The following is a 16,773-nucleotide window of genomic DNA, read 5'->3' on the forward strand; positions in this document are numbered from 1 at the left end:
AATCACAATGAGCTTATGTCAATATTTAGCCTCAATTCAAGGGTTTATCAAAAATGGAACATTAACGATTTAGACATTATATTCAGTTTTATACATAGTCTCGCCACTTTGAGGCCTTAAGTAATTGAACAAACTAAACATAAGACTTATTGTTAGCACAAATCATCATCTGGGTAGCACGATGGCTTCAGTTTTAGCATTGTTGCCTCACAGCAAGAAGATCTTTGGTTCGCTTCCCACCTGGTCCTTTCTGTGTGGCGTTTGCATGATCTCTCCATGTTTGTGGGGGTTCCCTCCAGATGCTCCACCGTCCTCCCACTTGCAAAGACACGCAGGTTCGATGAACTGGAAACTTTAAATTGACCGTAGGTGTGAGTGAGCATGTGAATTTGTTTGTCTACATGAAAACCTGAGATAGACTGACAGCCTGTCCAATGGGACAGGCTCCAGCCCCCTGTGACCTTTAAGTGGAATAAGTAGGTATAGAAAATGAATGATCAACATAAATTAAGTCAAAGACATAGTCAAAATTTGGATGCTTGTATATCATTCCTCTGCCACGCCTTAAGAAAAGGGACAAAAACAACAATATGCTTGCGTTTGCAATTGTGATCCAATAAGTCTAAGAATGCTGAAAACATGAATGATGTGAGAAGAGCAGCTGTAGAGTTTTTCCAATAAGACTACAACATTGTTTTAACAGAGAAAAGATAGCTCATAATAAGATTCAAGTTTCGAGTTGCAGAAATGAAAACTACCCCATTCATAAACATACAACCCCAATTCCAATGAAGTTGGGACGTTGTGTGAAATGTAAATAAAAACAGAATTTTTCCGTTACAAGTTCAATTTCAGTATCATGTAATAATACATTTCTGCTTAAATTCCTGGGATTATTTCCAAATATAATACATTTAGTTTTACCAAAATGGAGTGATAATTTGTTTGAATCAAACCACTGTTTAAACTTGTTCAATTCTTTCTCCATCATGTCCAAAGGCTGTCCCAAATGATCCCCACTACAAAATACAGCTGTATCATCAGCAAACAAAATACAAGTCAGGGATTTATAGAAACCAAACATATATAATTAATATATAAAAGAAACAACAATGGACCAAGGACTGAACCCTGGGGCACCCCACATGTGATCTTCAAAATTTCAGAATTTATCCCACATAAATGAACATACTGATACTTATTATATAATTAACTCAGACTGCATGCCACTGAGGGGATCAAATTTGTGCAAGTGTCAAAGTGCCTCAAGACATCTTCCAGTTTCAATTTATTTTCATTTATACGAGGTCTGTTAGAAAAGTATCAGACCTTTTTATTTTTTTCAAAAACCTGATGGATTTGAATCATGTGTGCTTGCATGAGCCAACCTTGAACCTTCGTGCGCATGCGTGATTTTTTCACGCCTGTCGGTTGCGTCATTTGCTTGTAAGCAGCCTTTGTGTGAGGATGGGTGGAGTCGCTCGTCGTTTTTTTCTTGCAAGGAAATGGCGTAACGACTGGAGCAGCACGATCCATTCGGAAGATTCAGACGGCTTTCGGTGGCTTTTCAGTCGTGTGATTATCCGAGAAATTGTGGACGAGGCTGGAGCATGTCCACAACATGTCCTGTGAGGCTTCGACACGAAGGCGCTTTTGGCTGTGCCATCAGCTTCATGCCGATGAATTTTCGCTGCACTCTTTCATGGCCAAATCTTCTGCCCCAGTGGAAATGTGCCGAAAAAGTGCTGATGTCCACCTATTACGCAATTTCTCGGATAGCCACACGACGGTCCCACACCAATAACAGCGTTCACTTTGGAATAATCCGGTCATTTCAGCATGTTGATGGCCGACCGGAGCGCAGCGCGCTCTCCACCGTTGTGCGGCCGTCTTTAAACCGGATGTGCCGCTCCTAATCTGTGTGATGCCCATAGATCGTCACCGAAAGCCGTCTGAATAATCCGAATGGTTTCCACCTGGCTGTCGCCCAGTTTCTGGCAAAATTTGATGCAGTCGCGCTGCTCCAGTTGTTCCGCCATTTCCTTGCAAAGAAAAAACGACGAGAGACTCCACCCATCCTCACACAAAGGCTGCTTACAAGCAAATGACTGCAACCGACAGGCGTGAAAAAATTCACGCATGCGCATGAAGGTTCAAGGTTGGCTCATGCAAGCACACGTGATTCAAATCCATCAGGTTTTTGAAAAAAATAAAAAGGTCGGATACTTTTCTAACAGACCTCGTATAGCGCCAAATCACAACAAAGTTGCCTCAAGGTGCTTCACGCAAGTAAGGTCTAACCTTACCAACCCCCACAGCAAGCACTCAGGCGACAGTGGTAAGGAAAAACGCCCTCTAATGATTTGAGGAAGAAACCTCAAGCAGACCAGACTCAAAGGGGGTGACCCTCTGCTTGGGCCATGCTACGACAGTTTACAAAACAATTCACAATACAAATATACAACCCCAATTCCAATGAAGTTGGGACATTGTGTGAAATGTAAATAAAAACAGAATACAATGATTTGCAAATCCTCTTCAACCTATATTCAATTGAATACACCACAAAGACAAGATATTTAATGTTCAAACTGATAGACTTTTTTGTTTTTGTGCAAATATTTGCTCATTTTGAAATGGATGCCTGCAACACGTTTCAAAAAAGCTGGGACAGTGGCAACAAAAGACTGGGAAAGTTGATGAATGCTCAAAGAACACCTGTTTGGAACATTCCACAGGTGAACATACTGCGGTGTGATATGTAATTCCGTAGGATTTTTGTGCCAAAATTTATTTTTTTTTTTTTGTTGATTTGACTTGGCTCGGGGTCCAGTTAACTGAAAATAATGGGGTACAATCTTTCGGACCCCTGTAACCCACCTCTTGGGGGGGTGTCATTCTGTCCGGGGGACCCTCAAACAGTATAAAGCATATCTTCCTCAATTCTAGACCAATTTTCACAATCTTAGTCCTTTTTTTTCATTTGTAAGGGTACTAAAATAGACAAATAATACACCCTGCGTGGAATAAATCAAGCTTTGTTACTTTTCTGTATTTTTTGGGGGGGGGGGGGGGGGGGGCTGGGTCTACTAAGGGCCCCAAAATTAATCTAGAGTCCTGTCTTTCTCAAAGTTTCGATAACATCATATTTACCATCTGCTGGAAACCACAATTTTTTCTTTGCCTTGTGCTTTACATGAAGGTCAGAACGGGAATTCTGCACAAGCAACTGACATGCAACATCTACCGTTTTGGTAAGATCCTGTTGGCGTACACCAGAGACTGAATGTACATGGGAACCAAAAAGGACGTGTTACAAAGAACTGCAGCATTGGTGGATTTTGAAAATCCTCAAAGTTTCCAGCAAAGGACCAAGTGCTGAAGTTGGTTATCTCCTTTCGCAAGATATCAGCTATCACTCAGTTTTGCAACTGTGTCAAGTGAATCTAGGTGGACATCAACAGCTTTGCTAAGACCCTTCAGGGGAACAGGTTTGTCAGGCTCATTCTTACGCAGTGATTTGACAAACTGGAAATTTGGCAGATGCTCACTGATTAACCTTTTCAGGTGTTTTCTGTAGTTTTCATTACCCTTGACCTCTGATATATTTTCAAGAGAGAGATGTAGGGCTCATTCACCTCAGCCATATTTATTGTATCACAATCATCCACAAGTGTATTTTGAATGAACATGAGTAACTCTTCATCGCACAGAGATCGGATCAGAGGCACATTGCTGTGGCCCTCAGAAAGACAGGTTCTCTGTGCTGACCGTAATCAATTTCCGTGATAGAACTTTTCTTGAGCAGCTGCATCACCAGCATCAATCAGAACAGAAACAAGTTCGGACATGATCATCACGTGCTCAACTTTATCTGAAGCAACGTTTCACCCATTCTATCAGTAAAAATCTGATGCAAAGGCTCTTTGGCATCAGATGCACAGAAAGAACATGAAGAGAACAGACACATCTCTGCTTTAGATAGACTTTTTGACCTTTTTGGACGGTTTGGGGCATTTGAACATGAGGGACGACCTAGAGCAGGTAAGAAACCTATGGGGGAGTCAGATGTATCACGCTTTTTAGCACCCTCCCTGAGTCTTTTAATTACACATTTATTCACAAGGGGTATGCAGCATTCACTGTGATATAACAAGTCTTTTCTTTTTGACTCAGAGGTTTTGAATGCTGGTATCCCCAAGGCTGAGTCTTTCTTTACAGTCTAGGAGTTCTTCAACCATCTGTGGATTACAAACAAGTCTTTGGATGATGTTTCACCCTCATTGCAGATGATACAAGCACTCATTTTGCAGACACAGCTTCAAGGATGATACTTTTTACAGCTTGCACTCACTTCATCATGCATAATCTACAAAACAGACAAATATAAATATATTTGAATATAGTTACCTATAGATATTATTTTGATAATGTGTGTTGTCTTACTCTGACTTATTCTATATTATCTTGTGGAAACTAACTGTTAATCAGAAAACATTTACCTTATTCATTTATATAACTTGTGTTATGTCACAGTATATAAAAATAAATACTTAACTGGTCATGAAACCAAATGTAAACACTGAAATTATTATTCCCTCATACACAGCATCTCCAAAGATTCCTGTCTGTCCAAAAGAGACTGTAGTCACTGAAAAACGTATGAGTAACATTTAGTTGATAGTAAGTCCCTTCGGCTGCTCCCTTGTTTGCACTTGGGGTCGCCACAGCAAATCCAAGGTGGATCTGCATGTTGAATTGGCACAAGTTTTACGCCGGATGCCCTTCCTGACGCAACTCCACATTACATGGAGAAATGTGGCAGGGGTGGGATTTGAACCCGGAACCTTCTGAACTGAAACCAAGCGCATTAACCACTTGGCCACCACCCCTGCTAGTAACATTTAGTTGATAAAACAGGTAAATTGGAACAAATCCTTATGCCATTAATAATATAAAGACTTAAATATCAGTCTGTGTTGATTTTGCAATTTATAAAAATGTTTTATTTGAAATTAGCAACATTGAAAACCCATAAAAAGACTGCCAAGTTTATCAGAATTGACCAAGAACAAGGGAAGCTAGTAATACAGAGGGTTTTTGCATCCTCTGCAAACAAGTCCTTCCAAAAGGGGGTTAGAAAAATTGTACCCCGCTATTTTCAGTTAACTAGACCCCTACCAAAGTCAAAAATCAATTTTGGCACAAAATCTTACGTGAGCCTTTTTTATGACATATCGCACCACACTAACAGGTTAACTGGAACAGGTGAGTGTCATGATTGAGAATAAAAGGAGCATCACCAAAAGGCTGAGCCATTCACAATCAAAGATGGAGGGAGGATCACCACTTTGTGAACAACTGTGAAAAAAATAGTCCAACAGTTTAAGAACCATGTTTCTCAACATCAATTGCAACAATTTTGGGATTCCATCATATACAGTCCATAATATAATCAGAAGATTCAGAGAATCTAGAGAACTTTCTACACGCAAACAGCAAGGCCGAAAACCAACACGGAATGCCCGTGACCTTCAATCCCTCAGGCGGCACTGCATTAAAAACCAACATGATTGTGTTGGTTTTTACCGCATGGGCTCAGGAACACTTCAGAAAATCATTGTCAGTTAACAGTTTGTTGCTACATCTATAATCCAATCCAATCCAGTTTATTTATAGAGCACATTTAAAAACAACAAAGTTGACCAAAGCGCTGTACAATGACATAAAATAAAATCAATCAATAAATAAATAAATAGATTGGCAACAATAAAAGTTTTTAAAAACAATAAAATCATCAACCCTCTAGTCAAAAGCCAAAGAAAACAAGTATGTTTTAAGATGAGATTTAAAAACTAGAGGTGACTCCGCCTGCCTGATACAGAGAGGCAGGTCATTCCACAATCTGGGACCAACAACAGTGCAAGTTAAAACTCTACCATGCAAAGTGAAAGCCATACATCAACAACATCCAGAAACACAGCCGCCTTCTCTGGGCCCGAGCTCATTTGGAATGGACAGACGCAAAGTGGAAAAGTGTGCTGTGGTCTGATGAGTCCACATTTCAAAATGTTTTTGGAAATCATGGACGTCGTGTCCTCCGGACAAAAGAGGAAAAAGACCATCGAGATTGTTACCTGCGCAAAGTTCAAAAGCCAGCATCTGTGATGGCACCATCAACGCTGAAAGGTACATCCAGGTTTTGGAGCAACACATGCTGCCATCCAAGCAATGTCTTTTTGAGGGACATCCCTGCTTATTCCAGCAAGACAATGCCAAGCCACATTCTGCACGTGTTACAACAGCGTGACTTCGTAGTAAAAGAGTGCGGGTACTAGAGAGGCCTGCCTGCAGTCCAGACCTGTCACCCATTGAAAATGTGTGGCGCATTATGAAGCACAAAATACAACAACGGAGACCCCGGACTGTTGAACAACTGAAGTCGTAATGAAGAATATAACTGCATTTTCTGCTACTATTCTTGCGCTTATCTTTCAGAAACAACCAGAATAAATCATCCGGTTTGTATGATTAAAATGGATATGCGTTTGACCCGATTCTGTAACGCTGATGTTTGAGTAATGGCGTGACGTTTCTGCCATAATCCTAAAACTACTATTTTATGATCATATTGTGTTCATGTATGCTTGCACTGTCCAGTTGACCATTTTTAGACTCATATTAGTATAATATCCACTGTATTGGACTCAGGGCTTCTTTGTAAGAGCACATTCTGTGCGGAAGATATTGTACTCGTCATTCTACTTTGGACTAATCGTGGGAATAGTCTAACTGCTTATGCGGTCTATTTGGTGTCAGTGGAATGTCTTGAGATGTACCCCGTCTATATTGTTGCTGTGAAAACTAAGTGTTGAACCGCAGGCACATCTGTGCATGCTAGCCTGCTGACATTTAAGATATATGTTACGGCTAAGGATAATCTTGTGAAGTGTGTTCATGCCCACACAGAGTTGTTTTGCAGATTCTCACAGGAACAAGGGAGGAAGCCTGAAGCATGTGGCCATGACCTGTCCTGTACAGGCCAGTCAGGGACGGGTGTGGTAAAGACACTCTAGGGAAGTGACGTGCTGGAAACAGCTCCTTCAGAGCTAGATTTGCCACACAACGCGAGTGGAGGAGAATTCCCAGAAGCAGACGGTTCTCACCAACCTCTTGGACCAATGAAAGGAAGAGACAAAACAACACCTCAAGAATCACATTCTCACGAGCGCCACTAGCTTAGCTTATGAGAAGCTAAAAGTGGACGCTCTCGTTTTGGCCAAACAACTTTCCACAGTTTCTGGGATTCTGTGTTAGTACGCGTCCGCGGCCGACGTGCTTGATGAATTCATACACAAAAAAGTAGTTCCCAGATAGCTGATAATGAGTATATCTCATCTACATTAATTCTAAAATTTACCAGTAATAAAGTTATAAAGATAACTGAAGTTTTAACAGTGGCTGTAATAAATATTTAAGAAACTTAAAGTTCATGAGCAACTTCACCTGTTATTGCTCAAACACACTGTAAACATTGACACGATGGAGTTTGATGCGGAGAGTTCAGAAAGATACTATTGGAATGTTTTGATTACCACTTACAGTTGGCGATGAAAGACTTGGGTGTTAACTTTGTGTTAAAGTCAGAACAAGAAGCTGCACTGAAATAGATCTATCTGGGACAAAGAGACATTATGTGTGTTACTCAAACGAGAGCAGCACGCTGAGCAGTTTGGCGAGCTCAATCTGTGGGCGCGAGCTATGCCACAATGCCAAAACAGCAGAGATGTCGGTCCAATGAGAGCGGCACTCTGAGCAGGGTCCTCAAGAATAGCTGAATCACTGTTAGAGGAGGTTATTTAAGTGGGTCATAGATAGCATGGGGGACTCTTCTTCTTATCTCCTGCTGAGAGCTAAGGCTATGTCAGGGCTGAGAACAGGATCCACATAACTCTGTAAAACTGATTTTACTACTCAATGTTGTTTTAAATAAAACACTGTTCTGAACGGTAAATCAGGCAGGTTGCAAGCTGAACAGATTCTTTTGTGTCATGACTTCTTTGGTTCCACCTTCCCTGGAATCAACGGACGCACAGCAACTGGGAGACGAGGTTAAGGGTCTTGGGGGTCCAGTCTCCAACAGCACATCAAGCAAGAATGAAGAATGGGAAAGAATTCCACCTACAAAGCTTGAACAATTAATGTTCTCAGTTCCCAAACGCTTGAGTGTTAGAAGGAAAGGTGACGTAACACAATGGTAAACATACCACTGTTGTTGTGTGTTGGGGGGTGTGGCTGGATGTTTTGGTGTTCTTTTCTTTTCTTTGCTCTCAGGTGGCATGAGGAACTGATTTGTCTGTGGAGAAGGTGCTGGCTGAAGAAGTCCTTCACCCTCATCAACATCATGTGAAGCACCTGTGACTGGTGCTCACATGCAACCTTAAAGACTTGCAGCTGAAGCAGATAATTGGATGGCGTTCTGCATTTAAGGCATGTGTGATTCAAGCAGAACTGCCGGGAACTCGACCTTGTGATGTTCGTTTGTGAGACGCTGAGGACCGCGCCTGGGTTTGACACATCGAGCCCGTGAAGCAAGGAAGGGTGAGGACACATGCTGTCAGCACACATTAAAGGTGATTAAGTGTTTGACTAATTGTTGATAGTAACTTGGTGTTTTGTTACACAGTATACTTGAATTGTGATGAGAATTGTGCAGCTTTGCTTCTCACTGCTGTGGCGTGCAGGATAAGTGATCCTCCACTTGTTGTGAGAAGCTGCTCATTTGCATAAAGTTAAAAAGATACAGACCTGAATGTGTTGCTGATAGCGTGTGTCTTTTGAAAGATATTGTTGTAACTGCTGACTTACCTCACCTCTTCTTTGCTTCACAGAGAGTCAGTTTGTCGTGTCCACCTGGGGGGTGTTTGGCTGGTGGTAGTGGGTCCAGGAGCGCCGGGCTTCTATCCTTGCGGGCGCTGGAGAGCGAGCCACGAATCACTCCACCAGAGGGACGTTGTTTTTATGTTTTTACACTTTTAAGCACAGGTGAATAATAAATAGTTTCTGTTTGGAACCGCTTTCTGGTTAGTTTTAGCGCTGGGTCCTGTCTGACGCAGGTTCCGCTCCTCAACCCGCGTCGACACATAACAACTGTCCCAGCTTTTTTGAAACATGTTGCAGGCATCCATTTCAAAATGAGCAAATATTTGCACAAAAACAAAAAGTTTATCAGTTTGAACATTAAATATCTTGTCTTTGTGGTGTATTCAATTGAATATAGGTTGAAGAGGATTTGCAAATCATTGTATTCTGTTTTTATTTACATTTTACACAATGTCCCAACTTCATTGGAATTGGGGTTCTAAAAATTCACCAACTGGACCAATGACGGGGACCACAAAGATAGAAAACTACCATGGCAACGTCACTCATTTCCAATAATCACACTTTGAAGGAGAACCCCAGTTTTGTGATGGGCTAGAGTGGGTACACTACAGACCTTTTGGATGAGTTCAAGGATTTCCTCATTACTCTCCAGTATGCAGGACTGGAAGATATGTCTGAGCATGTCTTGCAGGATGGGGTTGATCCACATAGCACAGTTCTAAACAAGCAAACCCACATATTAGTTTTACCAGAGTACCAAAACATTAGCCAGTGTTAGAGCTATAACCGTAGATATTTTTTAAGCATAAAAAGGTGAATGTAAAATACATTTTTAACAGATGCATCATAGTCCAAACACTTCCTATTTTGTCATGTATTATATGAAAGCCAAGCTGCTAAAAGAGATATTACCTGGTTTGCTTTGGACAGCAGTATAAACAGGGTTTCTAATGCTGCCCTTCGTACCGATGAGATTGTGTGCCGCAAAAAACGGCCACACCCGTGGGACCAAGACTGTTAATGGTTGCTGTGTGCTAATAAAAAGTTGGAAAGAGTTAAGAAGAGGACAAATATATTTAAAAAAAAAATACAAGTTACAGTAATTACTGTTTACTGTTTTAGATACAAGCTTTTCAAAGTTTAAATCTAGCATGCAATATTATGATGCAGCATCTGTTAGTCTGCAACAAAAATTGTGCAGCATTTTACCACATTTCAAAGCAGAAAAAATAAACCATTAAATTTCAAAAAGACTGACCTGCACTGCCACACCTGGGGGTAGGTCAGGAGTGATGACAGCAATGCCATGATGCTGTTGGTGGAAGCTGTGAGGTCATCAAGGTCCAAAAGTGCATCCCACAGTGTGCTGACGATGAGGGGTACCTGAGAGAATATGTACATTGAATAAAAGCAGCCAGCTACTGAAAAATAAAAACTCATCAACTAAGGCTTAACACAGAGGTGGTGGGGGTAGATGCCAACGGCACCAATATTAACTCTGACCGTATTGGGCAGTAGCTGGACCAAGCCATCCACCACAGGAATGAGAGCTGCAGCTGCTACAGCCCGAACATCATCATCCAAATCCTGCAAGCCTTCGGTGATGGCAGGGTGGACCCGGGGCAATAAAACAGAGATCAGGTCCTGAGACACGTGAAAAATCAGCACCAACATTAGGCCACAATCAAAGAAACATTTTTTTCGTCTTCGAATATCACAGATGCTTCCACACTAAAAGATCGCCCACCACAAAGGATCATGACAGTAAGTAAATAAATAAAATTACTTTACACAATCATAACGTGCCGTTTTGGGCACCACAGTGCCCTCCATCATGACCTTGTAATGTATCTGTGGTGCATTTAAACTACTAACACACTACCACCTAATTAAGACACATTTCTATGTGTCAGGGTGTGTCGTGGTAGGTGGGTTCTCCCCTTTATGATTAATTTACATGATGACAAATAAACCCACTTTCCCAGTAACAAAAAAATGCCATAATAATAATTGTACTGTATGGCAAATATTTATTTTATTTTATTTTTTTTAAGATATTTTTGAGGTCAAATGTTTCACTTGACAGATTTTAATCATTCAGGTATTGATACCACCGACAGCATCCTGGGCTAAACTGCTATAAAAACGTAAGAGAGAGTCAGAGAGGCTTATTATTGAAAAGAAGAATGAACTTGTCCACCTACTTGTAATGATTACTACAGCGTAAAACAGAAGAAGGCTAGCATAAGACACTAATTGCATAAGTACCAGTTGTTTTTTTTGTTTTTTTTTAAATAGAGAAAAATGCCAGGTTCTATTTCATTCCTACTGACCGCCCGACGGCGGTGCTTAGCACCTGGATAACTACGTGTGCGCAGCACAGAGAGGTCGAGAATATATACCAACAAAGTCACGCCATTGGATGTGACCTGGGTGATGTCACTGGTCGTCTTTATATACCAGATATACCCAGTGCTCGTTTCTTTTCTACATTTGTCTACAATTGCCACTCTTGTTTGTAGCCTTGCAAACCACTCGGTTGGAGCTACGTACACTGCACACGTCCTCCAGAGGCTGCGAGACATGGCTTCACCGTTTTGTATTCTTCAGATTCACCTGTCGTGAGTTCACTAGGTTTTAGCTGTGTTGTTTCGACAAAGGCTGGCGATTTGTTTAGCTCTGTCTCAGAACCAGTATAGTGTACTGTGTTGGGCTTGGCGTCAGTGTTTTCCACTCCTTGAAGTACTTTGGTCTGCGCTGCCGTGATTTAATAGCCCAGTCACATGGCACTTAAAGGGCAACGAAGCCCTGATGAAACAAGAAATCTGAACTTTCGTTGACTTTCGTTGGCATCGTTTAACCTTCGTTCCTGCAGCTGGCGCTACGTCAGGATTTTTAAACTATTGAAAAATTTGAACGAAGTGCAACGAAAACCTCAATTCGTCCATGTTTCAGTTTGCTGTCCTTGATGTTTTTTAATCGTTTGTTTAGTTTTTTGTAACGTTACTGTTTAATATGACTTCGTTGGAGCAGCTGAAAGTTCTATTTCATTCCTCCTGACCGCCAGAGGGCGGTGCTTTAGCACCTGGATAACTACATGTGCGCAGCACAGAGGTCGAGAATATATACCAACAAAGTCACGCCATTGAATGTGACCTGGGTGACGTCACTGGTTGTCTTTATATACCAGACGCACCCAGCGCTCGCTTCTTTTCTACATTCTCGCATTCTTAGAGGTTGAGAACGCATTTAGCTGCGATTGCCGCTCTCGCTTGTAGCCTCGCAACCCACCTTCGGTTGGAGCTACGTGCACTGCACACGTCCTCCAGAGGCTGCGAGACACGGCTTCACCGTTTTTTGTATTCTTTGACGCCTGTCGTGAGTACACCTTCCTAAACGCCGGGTGCGCGCCTTTGCCGCTGCCCTGCTGGGTATTTTCCTCTGTGCACATTAGCTGTGTTGTTTCGATGAAAGCTGGCTATTTGTTTAGTTGTGTCACTAACCCCGTTAACTACGTGGTAGTGTGTGTATCAGAACCAGTATAGTGTACTGTGTTGGGCTTGCCGTGAGTGTTTTCCACTCCTTGAAGTACTTCGTCTGCACTGCCGCCATTTGCTAAGTTTAACAGCTCCGCTAGCAGCTAGTGTTGTCGTCGTTGCTCTAAGTGACTTAGCACTTGGGCTGTGAGTTTTTCGGCTGTGTGCATCGTGTTATTACTGTGGCTGTGAGTGTTTCACGCTCCGGGCCTTGTATTAGCTTTTACACTGTGAGTGTTTCACGCTCCGTGCCTCGTGTCGAGTCTGCGGCTGTGAGTGCTTCACGCTCCGTGCCTCGTGTCGAGTCTGCGGCTGTGAGTGCTTCACGCTCCGTGCCTCGTGTCAAGTCGACGGCTGTGAGTGCTTCACGCTCCGTGCCTCGTGTTACTATTTACACTGCGTGTGATTCACGCTTTGTCTTTCCATTTGTAACCATCAGGGCTTGCGTTAGCCATCTGCACGCAGTCCACAATGTTGACAGGGCCTTTGTTGCATGGCTGTAGTACCTGTTTGGCTCCCTTGAGCCCAGATGATGGACATATGTTTTGCCCCTCGTGTCTTGGGATCGGACACCTGAGGGAAGCCCTGACTGGCGATGCCTGCCTTAATTGTGCCAGCATGCCACTGGCAGAGAGATCTGCTAGACTTGCGGCATTGGAAAGTGGAATATCTAGTGCGACTTTGGCCTCCAGCCCCAGGAAGGAACCAAAGCGCCGTAAACGCCCACATGCAGGAGCCCCTTCTGCTAAGAAGGTTACTCATGACCATGCTTTGGCTGAAAAGGTCGAAACGTTGACTTCTGAGTTTGCTCAGATTAAGTCCTTGCTTCTGAATCTACAGCCTAGGGATGCAGTGACAGTTCCTGTTGTCCCTAATGAGGCTGATCAGACCAATGTAGTTACTCAGCAGGAGGAAGATGTCGTGTCTATTGCTGCAACTGATTCCTTGTACATGACAAGTGATATAAACTGTGTGGAGGATGAGGATGAGAGGGGTCTTTCTCCAAGCCATTCATTAGTGGGCTCTCATACCTCTGAGGCAGAGTCCCTGCCGCAAACCGGACCTGGACTATCCTTTGTCAAGCAAGCTGTTCAGTTGGCTTTATCCAGGCTTGGGGTCGACAATCCCCCTGCGGAAACCACCGCTTCAAGTGCCTTTTTCAAAGTCACTCAGAAGCCTGAGTTCAACGTTCCAGTTTCACAACCATATATCGAGGAGCTCCACCGATGTTGGGCGGACCCCAAATCATTGACCCATCTATCACAGGACTGCAGAGCCCTTAGCTCTATGTGTGATTCGGCGCAGTATGGTCTGAACCGTATGCCCGCCGTTGACAGCATTATTGCGAACCTGGTTGTGGCTCCAGCTGATGCTGCTCGGCCGGATGCCCGCTGCCCACGTCCTCAGTGTAGGGTCACTGATGACCTCCTCACCAAAAGCTATGACATAGCTGCTCGCATCGGTCGCCTAGGCAACTCACTGTCCCATTTAGCCCTTGCCCTCTCAAAGTCTTTGAGGGAGGCAGAGGTTGATGATGCTACGCAAAGTCTTAGTGATGCCTCACTCCAAACCTTTGCTTATATGTCCAGAGAGCTTGGCAGACTGATGTCAACCCTTACCATCACTAGACGTCAGGTGTGGCTTGCGCAGTCCCCCCTGTCCGAATCCTGCAGAGGCACACTCCGTTCGCTGCCGGTTCTTCCAGGCCAAGTATTTGGACCTGCGGCCCAACAAACTTTGGAGCGTGCTGTTGAGGCTAGTAAATCTCGGCAACAGTTTGTTGACCTACACCGGTCTTCCAGACCTCAGCCAGTCAGACGTGCTACAGCTTTTCACTCTACATCCAGGCTTCCGCCGACTCCCAGAGCTGCACGTGCTTTTGCAGTTGAGGGCCAGCTCTCCCAGCAGCCTGCCTTTCGGGAGCCTACGGGCAGACCCCCGAGAACTGAACGGTTTCACAGAGCTTCCAGTAATCGCGCCCAGAGGTCCTCAGGGATGCGAGGCAGAGGTGGTCGGGTCTGACTGCCAATGTTTGGCCCCCAGCCGTTTTTCACGAAATCAACTCAGCCACTGGGAGGCTCAAGTTCAAGACCCATGGGTCATTTCAACCTTGTTCGAAGGTTACAGAATTCAGTTCAGATGTCGTCCTCCAAAGTTCAATGGGGTGAGGATGACTGTTGTTTCCGACTCGGTGCAGTCTGCTGCCCTACAACGGGAGATTTTGGAACTCCTGGAGAAGGGGGCCATAGAGCCAGTTCACAGTTCAGACCAGCTCAGGGGGTTCTATTCAATTTACTTCCTTGTTCCAAAGAAGGATGGCGGCTTTCGTCCTATCCTCGATCTCCGACGTCTGAATCGTTATATCAAAGTGCTGCAGTTTCACATGCTCCGCACAGTAGACGTCCTTCAAACTATCACACCAGGAGACTGGTTCACAAGTGTCGACTTAAAAGACGCCTATTTCCATGTGCCAGTGGCGCCTCATCACAGGCAGTTTCTCCGCTTTGCTTTCGAAGGTCAGGCATACCAGTTCAGGGTGCTTCCTTTCGGCCTCTCTCTCGCCCCTCGTACATTTACCAGATGTATGGCTGCAGCACTAGCCCCACTGCAAGCTCTTGGATTAAGAATCCTACCCTACTTAGACGATTGGCTTGTCTGCGCTCCGACTCAGGAGCAGGCGCACAACGACACAGCTCTTCTACTGAACCATGTCTCTCATTTAGGACTCACAGTGAACTTTGCAAAGAGTTCTCTTGTTCCCAGTCAACAAACGACCTTCATCGGCATTGCCATCAACTCCCTGACTATGACTGCATCGCCATCCCCGCAGAGAGTGGACGATGTAATTCGTCTCGTCTCACACATTCAACGGGCTGTGACGCTGCCTTTTGGTTTGCTGCTCCGGTTGATGGGCAAATTGACTGCAATGTCGCTAGTGGTACCTTTGGGACTTCTGTTCTTACGTCCCCTACAGATTTGGATCAACAACCTAGGCCTCAACTCAAAGTTGCATCAGCACAGGCTTGTACGACTCTCCAACCAGTGCCTTCTGCACCTCAGACCCTGGGGGAACGTGGACTTCATCTGCAAGGGTGTCCCTCTAGGCTCCTGTCCCTTCTCGCCGAGAGGTGGTTGTTACAGATGCATCACTCAAAGGTTGGGGGGCCGTGTGGAATCACAGGATGGTGAGGGGTGTCTGGAGTCCTCAGGAGAGACTCCAACACATAAACGTGCTGGAGCTTCGCGCTGTGCGACTGGCTCTCAAGCATTTCCTCCCGGCCCTGAGAGGAAGACATGTTCTTGTCCGGTCGGACAACACGTCAACAGTCTATCACATAAACCATCAGGGGGGCACCAGGTCCAATCACTCATTGGCAGAAACTCGGAAGCTTCTCTTATGGGCGTTGCCTCGCCTTCAAAGTGTCAGAGCAGTTCATCTGCCCGGCGTACAGAACAGCGCAGCGGATTTACTCTCCAGACAGAAACCACCACCGGGAGAGTGGAGACTGAACCCGATTGTGGTCCAAATGATCTGGCAGAAATATGGTGTAGCGGAAGTGGACCTTTTCGCTTCAAGCACCTCGACACATTGCCCACGGTGGTACTCCCTCTCGGAACCAGACAGCCCGCTGGGGCAGGATGCATTGGCTCACCCGTGGCCGGATTGCCTCCTTTATGCCTTCCCTCCTCTCCCGCTGCTGATGTTGACACTGCACAGGATAGATCAGAGCAGCCACAGGGTGCTGCTGGTTGCTCCATTCTGGCCGGGGAGGATTTGGTTTCCCATGATTTACAAACTCCTCGAGGGGGAACCTTGGGCTCTCCCGGAGAGGAAGGATTTGTTGTCACAGCTACAGGGGAGGATTTGGCACCCTCACCCAGAACGCCTTCAACTGTATGTGTGGCCGTTGAGGGGCCGGACTCCTTGTTAAGTTCTTGTGACCAGGCTGTTGTTCAGACTATCCTTAATTCACGTGCTGCTTCTACCAGGGCTTTGTATGACAACAGATGGAAGCTGTTTGCGCGGTGGTGTGAGAAACCAAAAGTTAGACCCGGAGCAGTTGCCCTGTGCCTATTCTCCTCAAATATTTACAAGAACTGCTGGAGAAAGGACTTTCTGTCGCTACCTTGAAGGTTTATGTTGCTGCAATCTCTGCCCGGCACGTCTACGTTGATGGCCGGTCAGTGGGTTCACACCTCTTAGTGTGTCGTTTTTTGAAAGGTGCTCTACGTTTGCGGCCTCCAAGGCTTGCACGCGTACCTTCATGGGACCTTCCTCTAGTCCTGGAGGGTTTAAGCTTATCCCCTTTCGAACCAGTTGAAAGTGCTGATCTTAAATGGGTGTCAGTGA

General features: G+C 44.5%; 2 protein-coding genes across 2 annotated transcripts in view; one reads left to right on the forward strand and one right to left on the reverse strand.

The window, feature by feature from the left end:
• LOC115081561 (TATA-binding protein-associated factor 172-like) overlaps positions 1-11,471 on the reverse strand; it is a gene marked incomplete at its 3' end in the record, with an annotated part of 34,937 nt that extends 23,466 nt beyond the window's left edge. Inside the window, 6 exon segments of the mRNA XM_029585989.1 lie at positions 9,500-9,604; positions 9,799-9,876; positions 9,878-9,920; positions 10,145-10,269; positions 10,390-10,530; positions 11,289-11,471. Of these exon segments, the coding sequence (XP_029441849.1) occupies positions 9,500-9,604; positions 9,799-9,876; positions 9,878-9,920; positions 10,145-10,269; positions 10,390-10,530; positions 11,289-11,471 (675 nt within the window).
• A 1,569-nt stretch (positions 11,472-13,040) lies between these two features.
• On the forward strand, positions 13,041-16,354 carry LOC115081559. The gene is given in 3 exon segments (XM_029585988.1): positions 13,041-13,893; positions 14,051-15,534; positions 15,536-16,354. Coding segments are annotated over 3 exon segments (3,156 nt in total).
• The last annotated feature ends 419 nt before the right edge of the window (positions 16,355-16,773 follow it).

Source organism: Rhinatrema bivittatum, unplaced genomic scaffold, assembly GCF_901001135.1.
Source record: "Rhinatrema bivittatum unplaced genomic scaffold, aRhiBiv1.1, whole genome shotgun sequence".
In the NCBI taxonomy this organism is placed as follows: domain Eukaryota; kingdom Metazoa; phylum Chordata; class Amphibia; order Gymnophiona; family Rhinatrematidae; genus Rhinatrema; species Rhinatrema bivittatum.